The sequence below is a fragment of the Schistocerca piceifrons genome, chromosome 1, assembly GCF_021461385.2.
Source record: "Schistocerca piceifrons isolate TAMUIC-IGC-003096 chromosome 1, iqSchPice1.1, whole genome shotgun sequence".
NCBI lineage: Eukaryota > Metazoa > Arthropoda > Insecta > Orthoptera > Acrididae > Schistocerca > Schistocerca piceifrons.
The window spans coordinates 658,847,296-658,860,386 of record NC_060138.1 but is presented as its reverse complement, the minus strand read 5'-3'; the positions used below and the strand labels follow the sequence as shown (position 1 = coordinate 658,860,386).

The following is a 13,091-nucleotide window of genomic DNA, read 5'->3' as shown; positions in this document are numbered from 1 at the left end:
ACATAGCTGCAGTGAACTCAAGTGAGTGTTTGTCTAGGAGGGGGCAGACATGTGAAACAGTAAGAGGAGCAGGAAACTGAATGACATGAGGAAGGCAAAGACAAGGGTTAGGGATCAAGAAACATTACAGGGAGAATGTAGGAAAATAGCACCTCTCAATTCATGTGCAGGATGGGCAGTTTCATGTTCGCATGGAGATAAGAGGAAAAGAGAGAGAGAGAGAGAGAGAGAGAGAGAGAGAGAGAGAGAGAGAGAGAGAGAGAGAGAGAGCAGGGGCGGGGAGGGTGGAGGGAGGGGGGGGGGGGGGAGCTTGGGCCAGCAGTTATAGAAGATGGAGTCTGCTGAGGAAACTGTGGATGACATGCATACATCTGTAATTTAAGCCAGTAAGCAGAGAGAAATTAGATGTTGATGGTAGGGTAAGGTGGTGAAGAGGGCAAGAAATGGTTTGGGAGCAGTGGTAGAGGTACGTCTAGGACAAGGACTAGCATAAGTTTTGGCCAAGAGAATTGTGGGATCAAAGGCTGTGTTTGAAGGATGTTTACCACCTACACAGTTCAGAGAAGTTGGTGTTGTGGGGTGAGCTAAATGGCATAGATTTCAAAGAGGTCACAGAGGTCACAACAGAGCATTTGTTGCCACCTGAAGATCACTTGGCTGCAGATTGGCAGTGGCCATTCCTACGGTTCAGCCAGTCATTGGTACGCCTTACTAAAATGTTGTGCCATAGTTGTAATGCATTTCATACATTGTTTCATTCTACTGTTTATTCCCTGTGTTAATTTCCTTTGTTAATTTTTGGTTTCCATTATTTCTCAACCTGTACTTCTTATTACTACATTCCATTCCATACTTGAGCCTAGATCCTTGCTACAGATCTTCACATCATATCAGAATGCACAGAGCATCTGCTTTTCCCAATAACCTGCCTACATACATTCCTATATCTGGATGTTACTCACCCTTTCATAAAAACCTCCAAGTTTCTGAATCATTCCAGTCTGTATCCCTCATTTGCTTAATCCTACCAAAGCAGGCACTCTGAACAATCTTTTCTATCCCAACAAGGCGTAATTACTGTATGGGTTCCTACATCACATCTTCTAAACTGACACCCTTAACATATAATAACTGGAACAGCATTCTAAACATCATCTCAAGAAAGTACTCTATCTGTTTTCTGGTTCACCAGTTTTACATAACATATTCCCAGAAACATTCCAGTGCCCCCCCCCCCCTCTCCCACACATACATCACACACAATCACATCCTTTTCAACCACCCTACCAACCAAAGCTAGCCCATATCTCAATCTCAAATAGAACCTTTTCTAATCCACAAGGTGCTGTGATTTTTCCCTTTTCCCATGTAACTGCCGTCATTGCCCTTCTGGGAATTCTTATTCTCCAACCTGGCATCACTTTTCTATGTAGATTGCATCTTAATGGCACCAATCTCATGGTAGATGGAAATGCAAACACTTTGTCTCAGAGTCTGATCATCCTCATTGTAGACAAATGCCCCACCATTGTTGTCAGAAACCAAAGTATTATACATCAGAAGGTCTCTGCCAACTGCCAGACACCAACAAGTCTTGCTGAACAGGCTCTGTTCCACAGTTGCAGTTTGATCTCTAGTGCATACTAAAATACCTGGAGCTATCCTATAATATTTCACCTGAATCGATTTCCTTTCTTACCCCCAAATAATCTCTACATAAACCTTCTACATGATTCCCAAAAAATTGTCAAGCCTAACCATCTCAGACTTCCTAGTGTAGCTGCTTACTATGTACCCGTGGAAAGATTTTCTGTCCTAATTGACTAATGTCTCCACCATCCATTGCCTGCAGCCACCTCCCTGTATTTACAATACGTGTCACTTCTTCCACTGACACTCAACAGTTACTTTTCCATTACTTTGCCACCTCCATATACAACATCTTCATGACACATGGTCTGCTGCCACTGAACACTAGCCTCTCACAATGTCCCACTACCAAAGAATAGTTTAAATCTTTAATTTTCACTAATGTCACAAGCATACTAACCAACAGTTTAAACTCTACCTTCCTCAAACTTGTCATTTGATAGTGGAATAAACCAACAAGTGGTTCACAGCAAACAGTTAAAATCTTAACCTTACAAAGACTCATGTTATGCAATTTTAGACAAGGTTTGTGGCCTTTCTGTGTGTAACATTATCCCTTTATGTTTTCAATAGCATTGTGATCTTATTGTGCACTAAATTGCCTTATTAGGAATGTATTAAATGTGGAATAACAGTACCTTTTAGAGAAATGGCAGCGATCAATATGAAGAATCTGCTTTTGAACTCAGGGTGTGTGCCTGGGTGCTTCATTCAACATACTGAAAAAGCTGTTCCAGCCACCAGTGGGGAAACAGAGTGCAACTAGCAGCAGAATGTGGTGCACAATGGAGTGATTAATGCCTGTCATCTGGGCTGCAAGGTCATACTTGGACTATTATGCTGAATGATGGAGAAAGTTGAGAAAACCAGTCTTGCTCACAGAACTACAGATCTCAAAACCTATAGCATTGTCCCCAGAATTGATCAGTACTGGTTATGAACCATTTGGGATATTGTTCAAGAAACTCTGAAGGTTCTATGACAAGCTGGCCTGTGCCTTATTAAATTCGTGCCATGTGGTCCCTCTAAGTGGCTCAGGGGTGCCCTACAAATTAGTGAGTGCTGTCCAGGTAGCTGACTGTTATGTAGAATGCACACAAGATTTTTTCTTTGGATTAATTTACTCTCTATCCAATTCAGATAATGACAGCTGTACAAGATCCCAAAGTTTTAGTTTAAGGTTAAAATAAATGCCCCTTTCAGGTAAGACTGTTAATGTACTAGTGATCAACTGCTGAAGCAAGTCCCATAGTTTGAAGCTCTCCAAAACAGTAATGAAGCTCTCATAATATTGAGCACAGAAAGCTAGTCAGAACTCAAAACTGATTGCAGTGAGATACCTGGAGTAAATATAATCATAATGAGAATTAGTGGTGGCTACCCTAATGTGAATTATTGATGGAATAATCATCCCAGATCCACCAATGTAGAAATTGAAGATGCATGTGAAATTATAATTATATTCTTGCATCAAGCACCAGATTCATCACCAAAGGTAACTGAAATTTTTAGAGAAAAACTCAGTGCCAATTCACAGTTTCATCACTGGAATAGATTTTGCTCATATAACAATCATTTGGGATAATTACAGCTTTATTGATAGTAACCATGACAAGACATCCTCTGAAAGAATATCAAATAATTTTTATGATAACTACATAAAATAGATAGTTCAAAAACTAACATATGATGTAAATATTTTAGATGCAGTTACAAGAAATAAACCTGACCTCTTTGAAGATGTCCATGGTGAATGTGGTATATGTGTTCCTGAGGCAGATAACAACAATTATTACAAAAGTGCAGCATGAAATCAAAACAAGTAAAAGTAGTTACATCAATAAAGTAGATAAAGAGGCAGTGGGGTTATATCTCAAGAGGGAACTTGAAACTTTTAGCTCTGGGCAGGAGCATGCAGAGGAAATTTGGCTTAATTTGCGAAGGATAGTTGAACAAGCACTGGAGAGGTATACCCCTTCATTCGTGAGGAGAGAAGCCTTCTATGAGACACTTCTAGATAAACATTGACTATCATAAAACAGGTCTGAAACAAAGCACAGAGCTACAGATGGAGAGTTGCTAAATGGAACACACTTGGCTATTTGGACTTGTCATGAACCCAAAGAAATGAGTATCGTATGTAAAAGCTCCCTTGTGCTCTCCCTGCATAAGGGAACAATTGACAGAAATGGGGCAAAGAAGTACAGTAGAAGAAGAATGGGTAGCTCTGAGGGATGAAGTAGTGAAGGCAGCAGAGGATCAAGTAGGTAAAAAGACGAGGGCTAGTAGAACTCCTTGGGTAACAGAAGAAATATTGAGATTAATTGATGAAAGGAGAAAATATAAAAATGCAGTAAATGAAGCAGGCAAAAAGGAATACAGACTTCTCAAAAATGAGATCGACAGGAAGTGCAAAATGGCTAAGCAGGGATGGCTAGAGGACAAATGTAAGGATGTAGAGGCTTATCTCACTAGGGGTAAGATAGATACTGCCTAAAGGAAAATTAAAGAGACCTTTGGAGAAGAGAGATCCACTTGTATGAATATCAAGAGCTCAGATGGAAACCCAGTTCTAAGCAAAGAAGGGAAAGCAGAAAGGTGGAAGGAGTATATAGAGGGTCTATACAAGGGCGATGTACTTGAGGACAATATTATGGAAATGGAAGAGGATGTAGATGAAGATGAAATGGGAGATATGATACTGTGTGAAGGGTTTGACAGAGCACTGAAAGACCTGAGTCAAAACAAGACCCCGGGAGTAGACAACATTCCATTAGAACTACTGACGGCCTTGGGAGAGCCAGTCCTGACAAAACTCTACCATCTGGTGAGCAAGATGTATGAGACAGGTGAAATACCCTCAGACTTCAAGAAGAATATAATAATTCCAATCCCAAAGAAAGCAGGTGTTGACAGATGTGAAAATTACCGAACTATCAGTTTAATAAGTCACAGCTGCAAAATACTAACGTGAATTCTTTACAGACAAATGGAAAAACTGGTAGAAGCCGACCTCGGGGAAGATCAGTTTGGATTCCGTAGAAATATTGGAACACGTGAGGCAATACTGACCTTACGACTTATCTTAGAAGAAAGATTAAGGAAAGGCAAAATTATGTTTCTAGCATTTGTAGTCTTAGAGAAAGCTTTTGACAATGTTGACTGGAATACTCTCTTTCTAACTCTAAAGGTGGCAGGGGTAAAATACAGGGAGCGAAAGGCTATTTACAATTTGTACAGAAACTAGATGGCAGTTATAAGAGTCGAGGGGCATGAAAGGGAAGCAGTGGTTGGGAAGGGAGTGAGACAGGGTTGTAGCCTCTCCCTGATGCTATTCAATCTGTATATTGAGCAAGCAGTAAAGGAAACAAAAGAAAAGTTAGGAGTAGGTATTAAAATCCATGGAGAAGAAATAAAAACTTTGAGGTTTGCCGATGACATTGTAATTCTATCAGAGACAGCAAAGAACTTGGAAGAGCAGTTGAACGGAATGGATAGTGTCTTGAAGGGAGGATATAAGATGAACATCAACAGAAGCAAAACGAGGTTAATGGAATGTAGTCGAATTAAGTCGGGTGATGCTGAGGGAATTAGATTAGGAAATGAGACACTTAAAGTAGTAAAGGAGTTTTGCTATTTGGGGAGCAAAATAACTGATGATGGTCAAAGTAGGAAGGATATAAAATGTAGACTGGCAATGGCAAGGAAAGTGTTTCTGAAAAAGAGAAATTTGTTAACATCGAGTATAGATTTAAGTGTCTGGAAGTCGTTTCTGAAAGTATTTGTATGGAGTGTAGCCATGTATGGAAGTGAAACATGGATGATAAATAGTTTGGACAAGAAGAGAATAGAAGCTTTCGAAATGTGGTTCTACAGAAGAATGCTGAAGATTAGATGGGTAGATCACATAACTAATGATGAAGTATTGAATAGAATTGGGGAGAAGATGAGTATGTGGCACAACTTGACAAAAAGGAGGGACCGGTTAGTAGGACATGTTCTGAGGCATCAAGAGATCACAAATTTAGCATTGGAGGGCAGTGTGGAGGGCAAAAATTGTACGAAGCTTGCACAGGATAGAGTAGCATGGAGAGCTGCATCAAACCAGTGTCAGGACTGAAGACCACAACAACAACAACAACATGTAAAAGCTATTAATGACACCAGAGTTAGCGTCTGTGTTCAAATGGCTCTGAGCACTATGGGACTCAACTGTTGTGGTCATTAGTCCCCTAGAACTTAGAACTACTTAAACCTAACTAACCTAAGGACATCACACACATCCATGCCCGAGGCAGGATTCAAACCTGCGACCGTAGCAGTCGCACGGTTCCTGACTGCGCGCCTAGAACCGCGAGACTACCGCGGCCGGTTTAGCGTCTGTGTGTCCAGTCAGTCATGGATTATACAGAAACTGAAGTTGTGGGGATCAAAACAAAAGCATAAATACTAAACTCCATTTTACTATGTTATTTTACACAGGAAGGTCCAGGAGTACTGCCCTAGTTTAATTCTTGCATCACTGCAAAGGTGTGTGATATAGATGTTAGTGTTAGTGCTGTCAAGGAACAGTGGAAACCACTGAAATTGACCATACTTTGATGAAATCTCAAGTATATTTTATACAGAGTATACAATGAATTAATCCATCTTTTAATCACTATATACCATACATTTCTTGAACGAAAAACTGTGCTCAGTAATTGGAAGAAATCACAGGTCATACTAGTCTGCAAGAATTGTAGCAGAAGAGATCCACAAAACTACCATTCAATATCATTGTAATCCATCTGTGGTAGAATATTAGAACATATTCTGAGCTCCAAAATGAGTTGCTGGAAGCCAGGGATCAAAGCAACCAGATTGAAGCAGCATTTTTTGGTTTCCAAAAATTATTTGACTTAATATAATGCTAATGTTTGTTAACTGCAACTGAAATTTGTTAGTGGATAAACAGATGCAGAAGTATCTTCAGATGTACTCCATGGAAATATGAGGCATGTTTTTTAAGTAAGGTCCGTTTTGTTGTAGACACTAGTAGTTCGCGCATATACTGCAGCGAGCATGTGTGTTGTGCACCAGCATGCCTCGAGAACAACTGTGCTCAGTATCCGCTCTGTAGCTAATCTGGACAGTTCTGTTCTGTGCTTTCAAAATGTTTAAGACTATCAACTCGTCCGCTGCGTGTGAGGTTGGCTCAGTGATATGGTTTTTGTCAGCAAGGACCCTATCTGCTGCAGAAGTTCATCAACAGATTTGCGAAGTGTGCGGTGATACTATTATGAGTGAAAGCAAAGTGCATAAGTGGGTACAAGAATTCAAAGATGGCCATGACAACGTCCATGATGAGGACCACTCCAGTCACCCTTCTTTGATTACAGATGGTTTGGTGGCTTCAGTTGAAACAAGGATTTGTGAGAACAGGCACTTCACAACAACAGGTCTCTCAAACAAATTTCCTGATGTGTCAAGATCAGTGCTTTACAACATTGTTTCTGAACACCTAAAGTTTATGAAACAGTGCTCCCGTTGGGTCCTGAAACTCCTAACAGAGGACCACAAAAAACAAAGATTTGAGTGTGCTATTAAGTTCTTGACTCATTATCACACAGAAGGTGATGGCTTCTTGAGTCAGATCGTAACTGGAGATGAAACATTGGTTTCGCATATCATCCCCAAATTGAAGCAACAGAGCATGGAATGGAGACACACATACTCACCTGTAAAGGTAAAGGCCAAACAGACTCTGTCCTAGAGCAAAATCTTGGTGTCTGTATTTTGGGATAGGCATGGTGTTTTGTTGGTCGACTTCATGCAACGAGGAACCACTATCAATGCAGAAGCATACTGCTAACCCTGAGAAAGCTAAGCAGAGTGATTCAAAACAGAAGACGTGGCATACTGACAGAGGGAATTGTCCTTCTCCAAGACAATGCAAGACCTCACACTAAAGGTCAGACCCACGATTTATTGGACAGTTTTGGCTGGGAAGTTTTAGACCACCCACCCTATAGTCCTGATATAGCATCAAGCGATTACCGTCTGTTCCTCCACCTCAAACAACACCTTAGTGGCAACCATTACAATGATGATGTCGACGTGAAAACGGCAGTGAACTCTCGGTTATCGGAGCAGGCGGCAAGTTTTTTTGAAGAGGGTATTTTAAAATTGGTTGAGAGGTATGAAACGTGTTTCAACAAACTTGGCAACTATGTCAAAAAATAGAGTGAAGTATGTACTTTCTGAAAATAAATTTACGTTTTTTAAATAACTTTTCATTGTGTACTTACGTTCAAATGGACCTTACCTAGATCCTACTTCTGATAAGAATTGTATAGCAGCTATTGAAGTCAACTATTTTGTGCTCAGCAACATGAGTTGTCACTAGCTATTTGGTGGGTTTGATGTATTTCTAATTCAGTGGCTGACATCTCTTTTGCACTAAAACATGTCTCCTCTAGAGCCATGCCACCTCAAATGGCTCTTCTGCAGTTATGAACCATCCCACACATCCAATGTCCCAACTAACTCCATAACCAGATGTAAAGGAACAGTTTCCCTTTTCCATTTTAGATTTCAGATTAGAATAGCTAATCCATATCCACAGCCATACTCTGAAATGAGAAATCTCTTCTTCAAAATCCTTCTGAAGTCCTAAGTGATAACTCCTTTAGACCCAAGCAAAAATATCCTGCACTGTCCTTATGCTATTCCTACTTCCAACATCTGCTACAGAGATCTTATTTGTGGGAGAGACCAATGTACAAGATTTGTTACTTGCACTCAGCTAGCACATCCTATTCTAGTCCTGGCACAAACATATCCTTGCCCATTATAGACAGATTCACCTATGAAAGCAGCAACTCATATACAAATGCTACTGCAACTTCTGTGCAGACTTTTATGTGGGCACAACATTCCGTCAGCTGTTCATTTAAGAAATCCACAATGTAACAAACGGCTAAGTTGATCACCCAGAGCATGCTCCTGAGCACAGTAAGGTCGCTTAAATGGTGCCTCCAAAACTTACGAAATCAGGATTCCCCTCCTCGAGCCATTCCCTCCCCAAACATCAACTTCCACTGGTGTGAATACACACAGCCTTTTTCAGTAATTGTGGATTCTGCAAAATATTCATAATTTTGATACAGTATTTCTTAATTATGTAGGGTTAACTTTCTATTTCTTAAAATGCACTTTCAGCAATGGAGGAACTTTTATTTTTGACAACATCTATTGGAACATAACTTTCAGGATCGACTGTTCTTTGTGATGGAGTATGTTAATGGTGGAGATCTGATGTTCCAAATTCAGCGGGCCCGAAAATTCGATGAACCACGTGCGCGATTTTATGCAGCTGAGGTTACACTGGCTCTACAGTTTCTACATGAAAATGGTGTTGTCTACAGGTTTGTCAAGTTATTTTATTACTATTCAAGTTGGTGACATTTGTAACTGGTTTTCATGTGAGTTTGTTTGTAATACTGCCTGAGCCAAGAAACACTGTTGCCATCACTACCAGCTATTGGAGACGTTTTCCCTTACAGCTTTCTTGTCTTCAACTGATATTGTGAATTACGTAAATATTTGCAAATTTGTTTCAAGCTGTACCTAAATGCAGAATATACAACATGCACTCTAGGACACTGAATTATGAAATAGTGTCTATTTCATTACTTGTTTTGTTCAGTTTTGTAAGTTGTGGGCATCTTGGACACTGCAATAAATATGGACAAATATGACACATAATGAAAATTATACTTCAAACTTTATGTATATTTAAACATTTCTTTAAATGTCACCAAGGAGAGGAATAATTAATCAGACTTCTTAATTAAGACGATAAATAAAATGGGAAATGATTGTGATAAATAATGGTGAAAAATAAACTGATTTTTGTGAGCCGTACTTAATGTCATCAGGTGGAGCTGCCTATAAAAAAATCAAAATGAAGCTGACACAATCAACCAAAATACAGTATAGGCAGATCTCAATATAAGCTACTAGAATCCTCCCACTTGTATTTGCACTTACAATGAAAGCTATACAGAAGCTAAACTATAGAAAGTCAGTGGATGCATTACTTACTTTCCCATTAAACTTGTGATTATGCTGCATTTTATTAATATGATGATCTTCATTTGTTGTCTAGAAAATTTCTTTTTGGTATTTTGCAACTGTAACTGAGTCGTTCTCATCCTGTCCAGTATGTCTCCCCTGATCCGGGGTTTGGCCTGACTTTCCTGAACACTGCCCCTTTTCCTAAAGCCTACCAGTCCTTGTTTGCAGCGCCCCCTCATAATCAGATGAGTGTGGTCAGGACATTAAATCTGTCCCCTGTGTAGCTAAGAAGTGTGGGCAGGATCTGGCAGTATTGTGCTGGCTGCTTAGTTTTGTGCTGGCTGCTCTGTGCAGCAGGAATGGTGACCATAGGGGAGGAGTGGTGTAGAATAGTGCCTGGTGATACTAAGGTAACTAGTTTTGCTGCCCATCTTTGATTGTTTTAGAAGCCATTGAAGTCACTGGAAATAAGCTGACAGTAGAGCCAATTTTGTCATATAAACAGGAACTGAGTATTACTTGCAAGGTAGGGTCAGAACCTGCAGGAAGCCCAAGAGAAAACACTGATGATGATATAGTGAACATTAGATTTGTAACATGTTTCTGGTATTGGGTTCTGTGGAACTTGACTGCCTGCTGAGGGAGATGGACCTAACTGACCAGAGGACACAGTATCACTGGAGTGCTGCTCTCACATAACAAGCAAGCCATCTGTCTCGCCAGGTGAGTATGCCAGCCGATAGTGTTCCTCGTAGCTGGTATAAATACGGCCACCCAGTGAATGGTCAGTCAGTTCTGTATGGTTGTCTGATATTGTTGGTTACTATTATTGCTGTACTGTCAAATATACAATACACCATGACTTGCAGTTAGTTCTTCTCTCTGGTCACATTTTGGATTGTCTCTCTCTTCATTCTTGGCCTACTGACATTGTTGTGGCCAAGGTTTTCACTTTGCACCTTGTTGTTGCATAGGTTGCTTTAGGCTTGTTGTAGTTTGCGTCTTATCTGCCATAAGTCAGCTGTGTTTAGCTCAACTGCTGCCTGGTATCATGTTCCCCTGCACAAGTGGCCCTTCCACCTCGTGGCTTCAACTGCTTCTCTCCTCGGTTCTGAAGTGTGCGCTGATATCCAGCTACTCGTGTGTATAGCATTGGCAATGAGGCAAAAGAGGAAGTTGTTTGGTAACATAGACACTAAACTGGTTTGCCTGCTGGACCAACAGCAGCAGCTAATACAAGAGCAGCAGCTACAGATAGACTTATTACAAAAGTCACTTTAGTTTCAGGCATACAAACTCCACATTGCTCCAGGTCTCAGCACCATCTGCAGTCGATGCCCTCATATGTCCTCTGTTCTCCTTTCAGTGATGCTATGGAGGACTGAGGCACATATTTTCATCAACTGAGGCATCATTTCATGGTGTTTCAAGTCACAAGGTTCACTGCAGCAGTCGTTATTTCTGTCATGGGTGTCACAGAGACACTTTTTCTGGTCTGAAAATTAGTGTCTCTCAGGCTCCTCCATCAAGCACTTCTTTCAGGAGTTATGCATTCTGTTGACTAATTATTACTCCCAGACATATCATGTGGTTACCTCCAGGATAAAGTTTCACAGATACCATAAACAGCCTAGACAATCATACTACTCCTGGGCCACTGGCTTGCATAGTCTTAGTAGCAAATGTGATTTCACATGTGCCAATCAAGGCTGCAAGATTTCATATGCAGACACCTTAATTCATGATGTTGTGGTTCAGCTGGCAGCTGATAATACGGATGTCTGCACAGTGGCGCTGAAACTGGGTAACGCATACTCATTTGAAATTTCACAGCCTACTAACAAACAAGCATACCGAGGCCACAAGTTTTAGTAGATATTGTGCCACCACATGTTCCACTGACATGCTGCAGCAACTTTGTGATTCATTGCTGTCTAACATCTCTAGAGCGTCCAAACCTCCGGTCGCCTCTTGTCAATGGTCACTTCTCTTCTTGCCTGCAGTGTTGCTCCACTCACTACTGAGCAGACAGTCCAGACCACACTATGAAAAGGGGGCATCTCTGCTCAGTGTATCAAAGCCCACTCCCATTCCACTCCATGAGTGCACCAGGACACTCTGCAGTTGCTAGCCCCTCCATGTGACATCTTCACACAGAAATTGTTTCTCTCATGTTGCATTTCTCAACAGGACATCCACTTACAGGCAGACACAGGAGCCACCATTTCTTTGATAAATCAGGCAATGCATGCATGGCTAGGCTTTCCCGGGCTGTCCCCACCCTCGTGGTGTTTGGGAGCCTACTGGGATGGTTCTATTCCTCTTCTTGGTCAATGATTGATCACTGCAGCCTGCAAGTGTGTTATGCAGTATTACATTATTTGTCATCAACCACCCCTCTGCTACCAAATTTTTGGCCTTAACACCTTTATGTTGTTTTCTAGGAACTGGTCAATCTCTGCACTGCATTCGCATCTATATTTCATCTGGATTTGGAGATGCCTCAGGGTTCAGACACACATCACCCTTCGGCTGGATGACATGCCTAGTTGTTACTGCACCAGATCAATTCCGGTTACCTTACATGCTTCTGTGAAGCAGGAGCTAGGGGTAACTGAGCCTGAGAAATCTAACACATGAGCCACTCAACTATTCATTCACAGAAAGCACAATTATTCTCTTTGATTGTATGGAGATTTCAAAGTTATCACCAACGCCCAATTGCAGATGGAAACTTTTCTTATCCCCCAACTGGAAGACCTCCTCACCAAACTTGCTGGACGCGAATACTACTCCAAAATCAACCTGGCCCAAGCTTAACCTCCAGTAACCCTTAAACCCTTAGGTGAGGAATCCCAGAAAATTGTTTTTGAAATAGTAGGAGTGGGGGGGGGAGGGGGGGGGGGAGGGGGGAGGGGATGAAAAGGTGGCAAACCACTTTACAAAACATACCTTAAAAAAAGATTTATCGTTAGTCTCTTCAAAACTTTTAAGCACTTGAACAAAGATGGTCAGTTGAGAAAACTTTAAACAAATGTGACAACCAGCATTAAAGAGCATTGCTGACTTTACAACTCTGACTGCTGACAGTAAAATGATATTAGCAATAAACAACATGTACAAGAAATTCCAAGAATCTTCAAGTATGAATTTTCTTTCTTAAAACAAATAATTATAACTCACAATTTAACAAATGGCTGGCTCAAGAAATCACTCAACACAATCAGTTAAACAACAGACACTATCCTTACAAATCCATTGATGACCAAGGGATAAACAAAAGTACTTAACTTGAGGAGGGGGGGTTTATGTTCTACAATATTGGTATTAGTTTTACAAATAGTAGGTCTTTCAGTGCAGTTTATGGTCTTTCTCTTTAC

The 13,091-nt window shown here is 40.8% G+C and overlaps 1 protein-coding gene across 2 annotated transcripts in view; it reads left to right on the top strand.

Annotated features, from left to right (window-relative positions):
* LOC124805447 (calcium-independent protein kinase C) overlaps window positions 1-13,091 on the top strand; it is a 236,400-nt gene that overhangs the window by 154,375 nt on the left and 68,934 nt on the right. For both annotated transcript variants that reach the window (XM_047266011.1, XM_047266020.1), the window contains exon 10: window positions 8,905-9,059. In XM_047266011.1, the coding sequence (XP_047121967.1) occupies window positions 8,905-9,059 (155 nt within the window). The remainder of the gene's footprint in view (window positions 1-8,904; window positions 9,060-13,091) is intronic.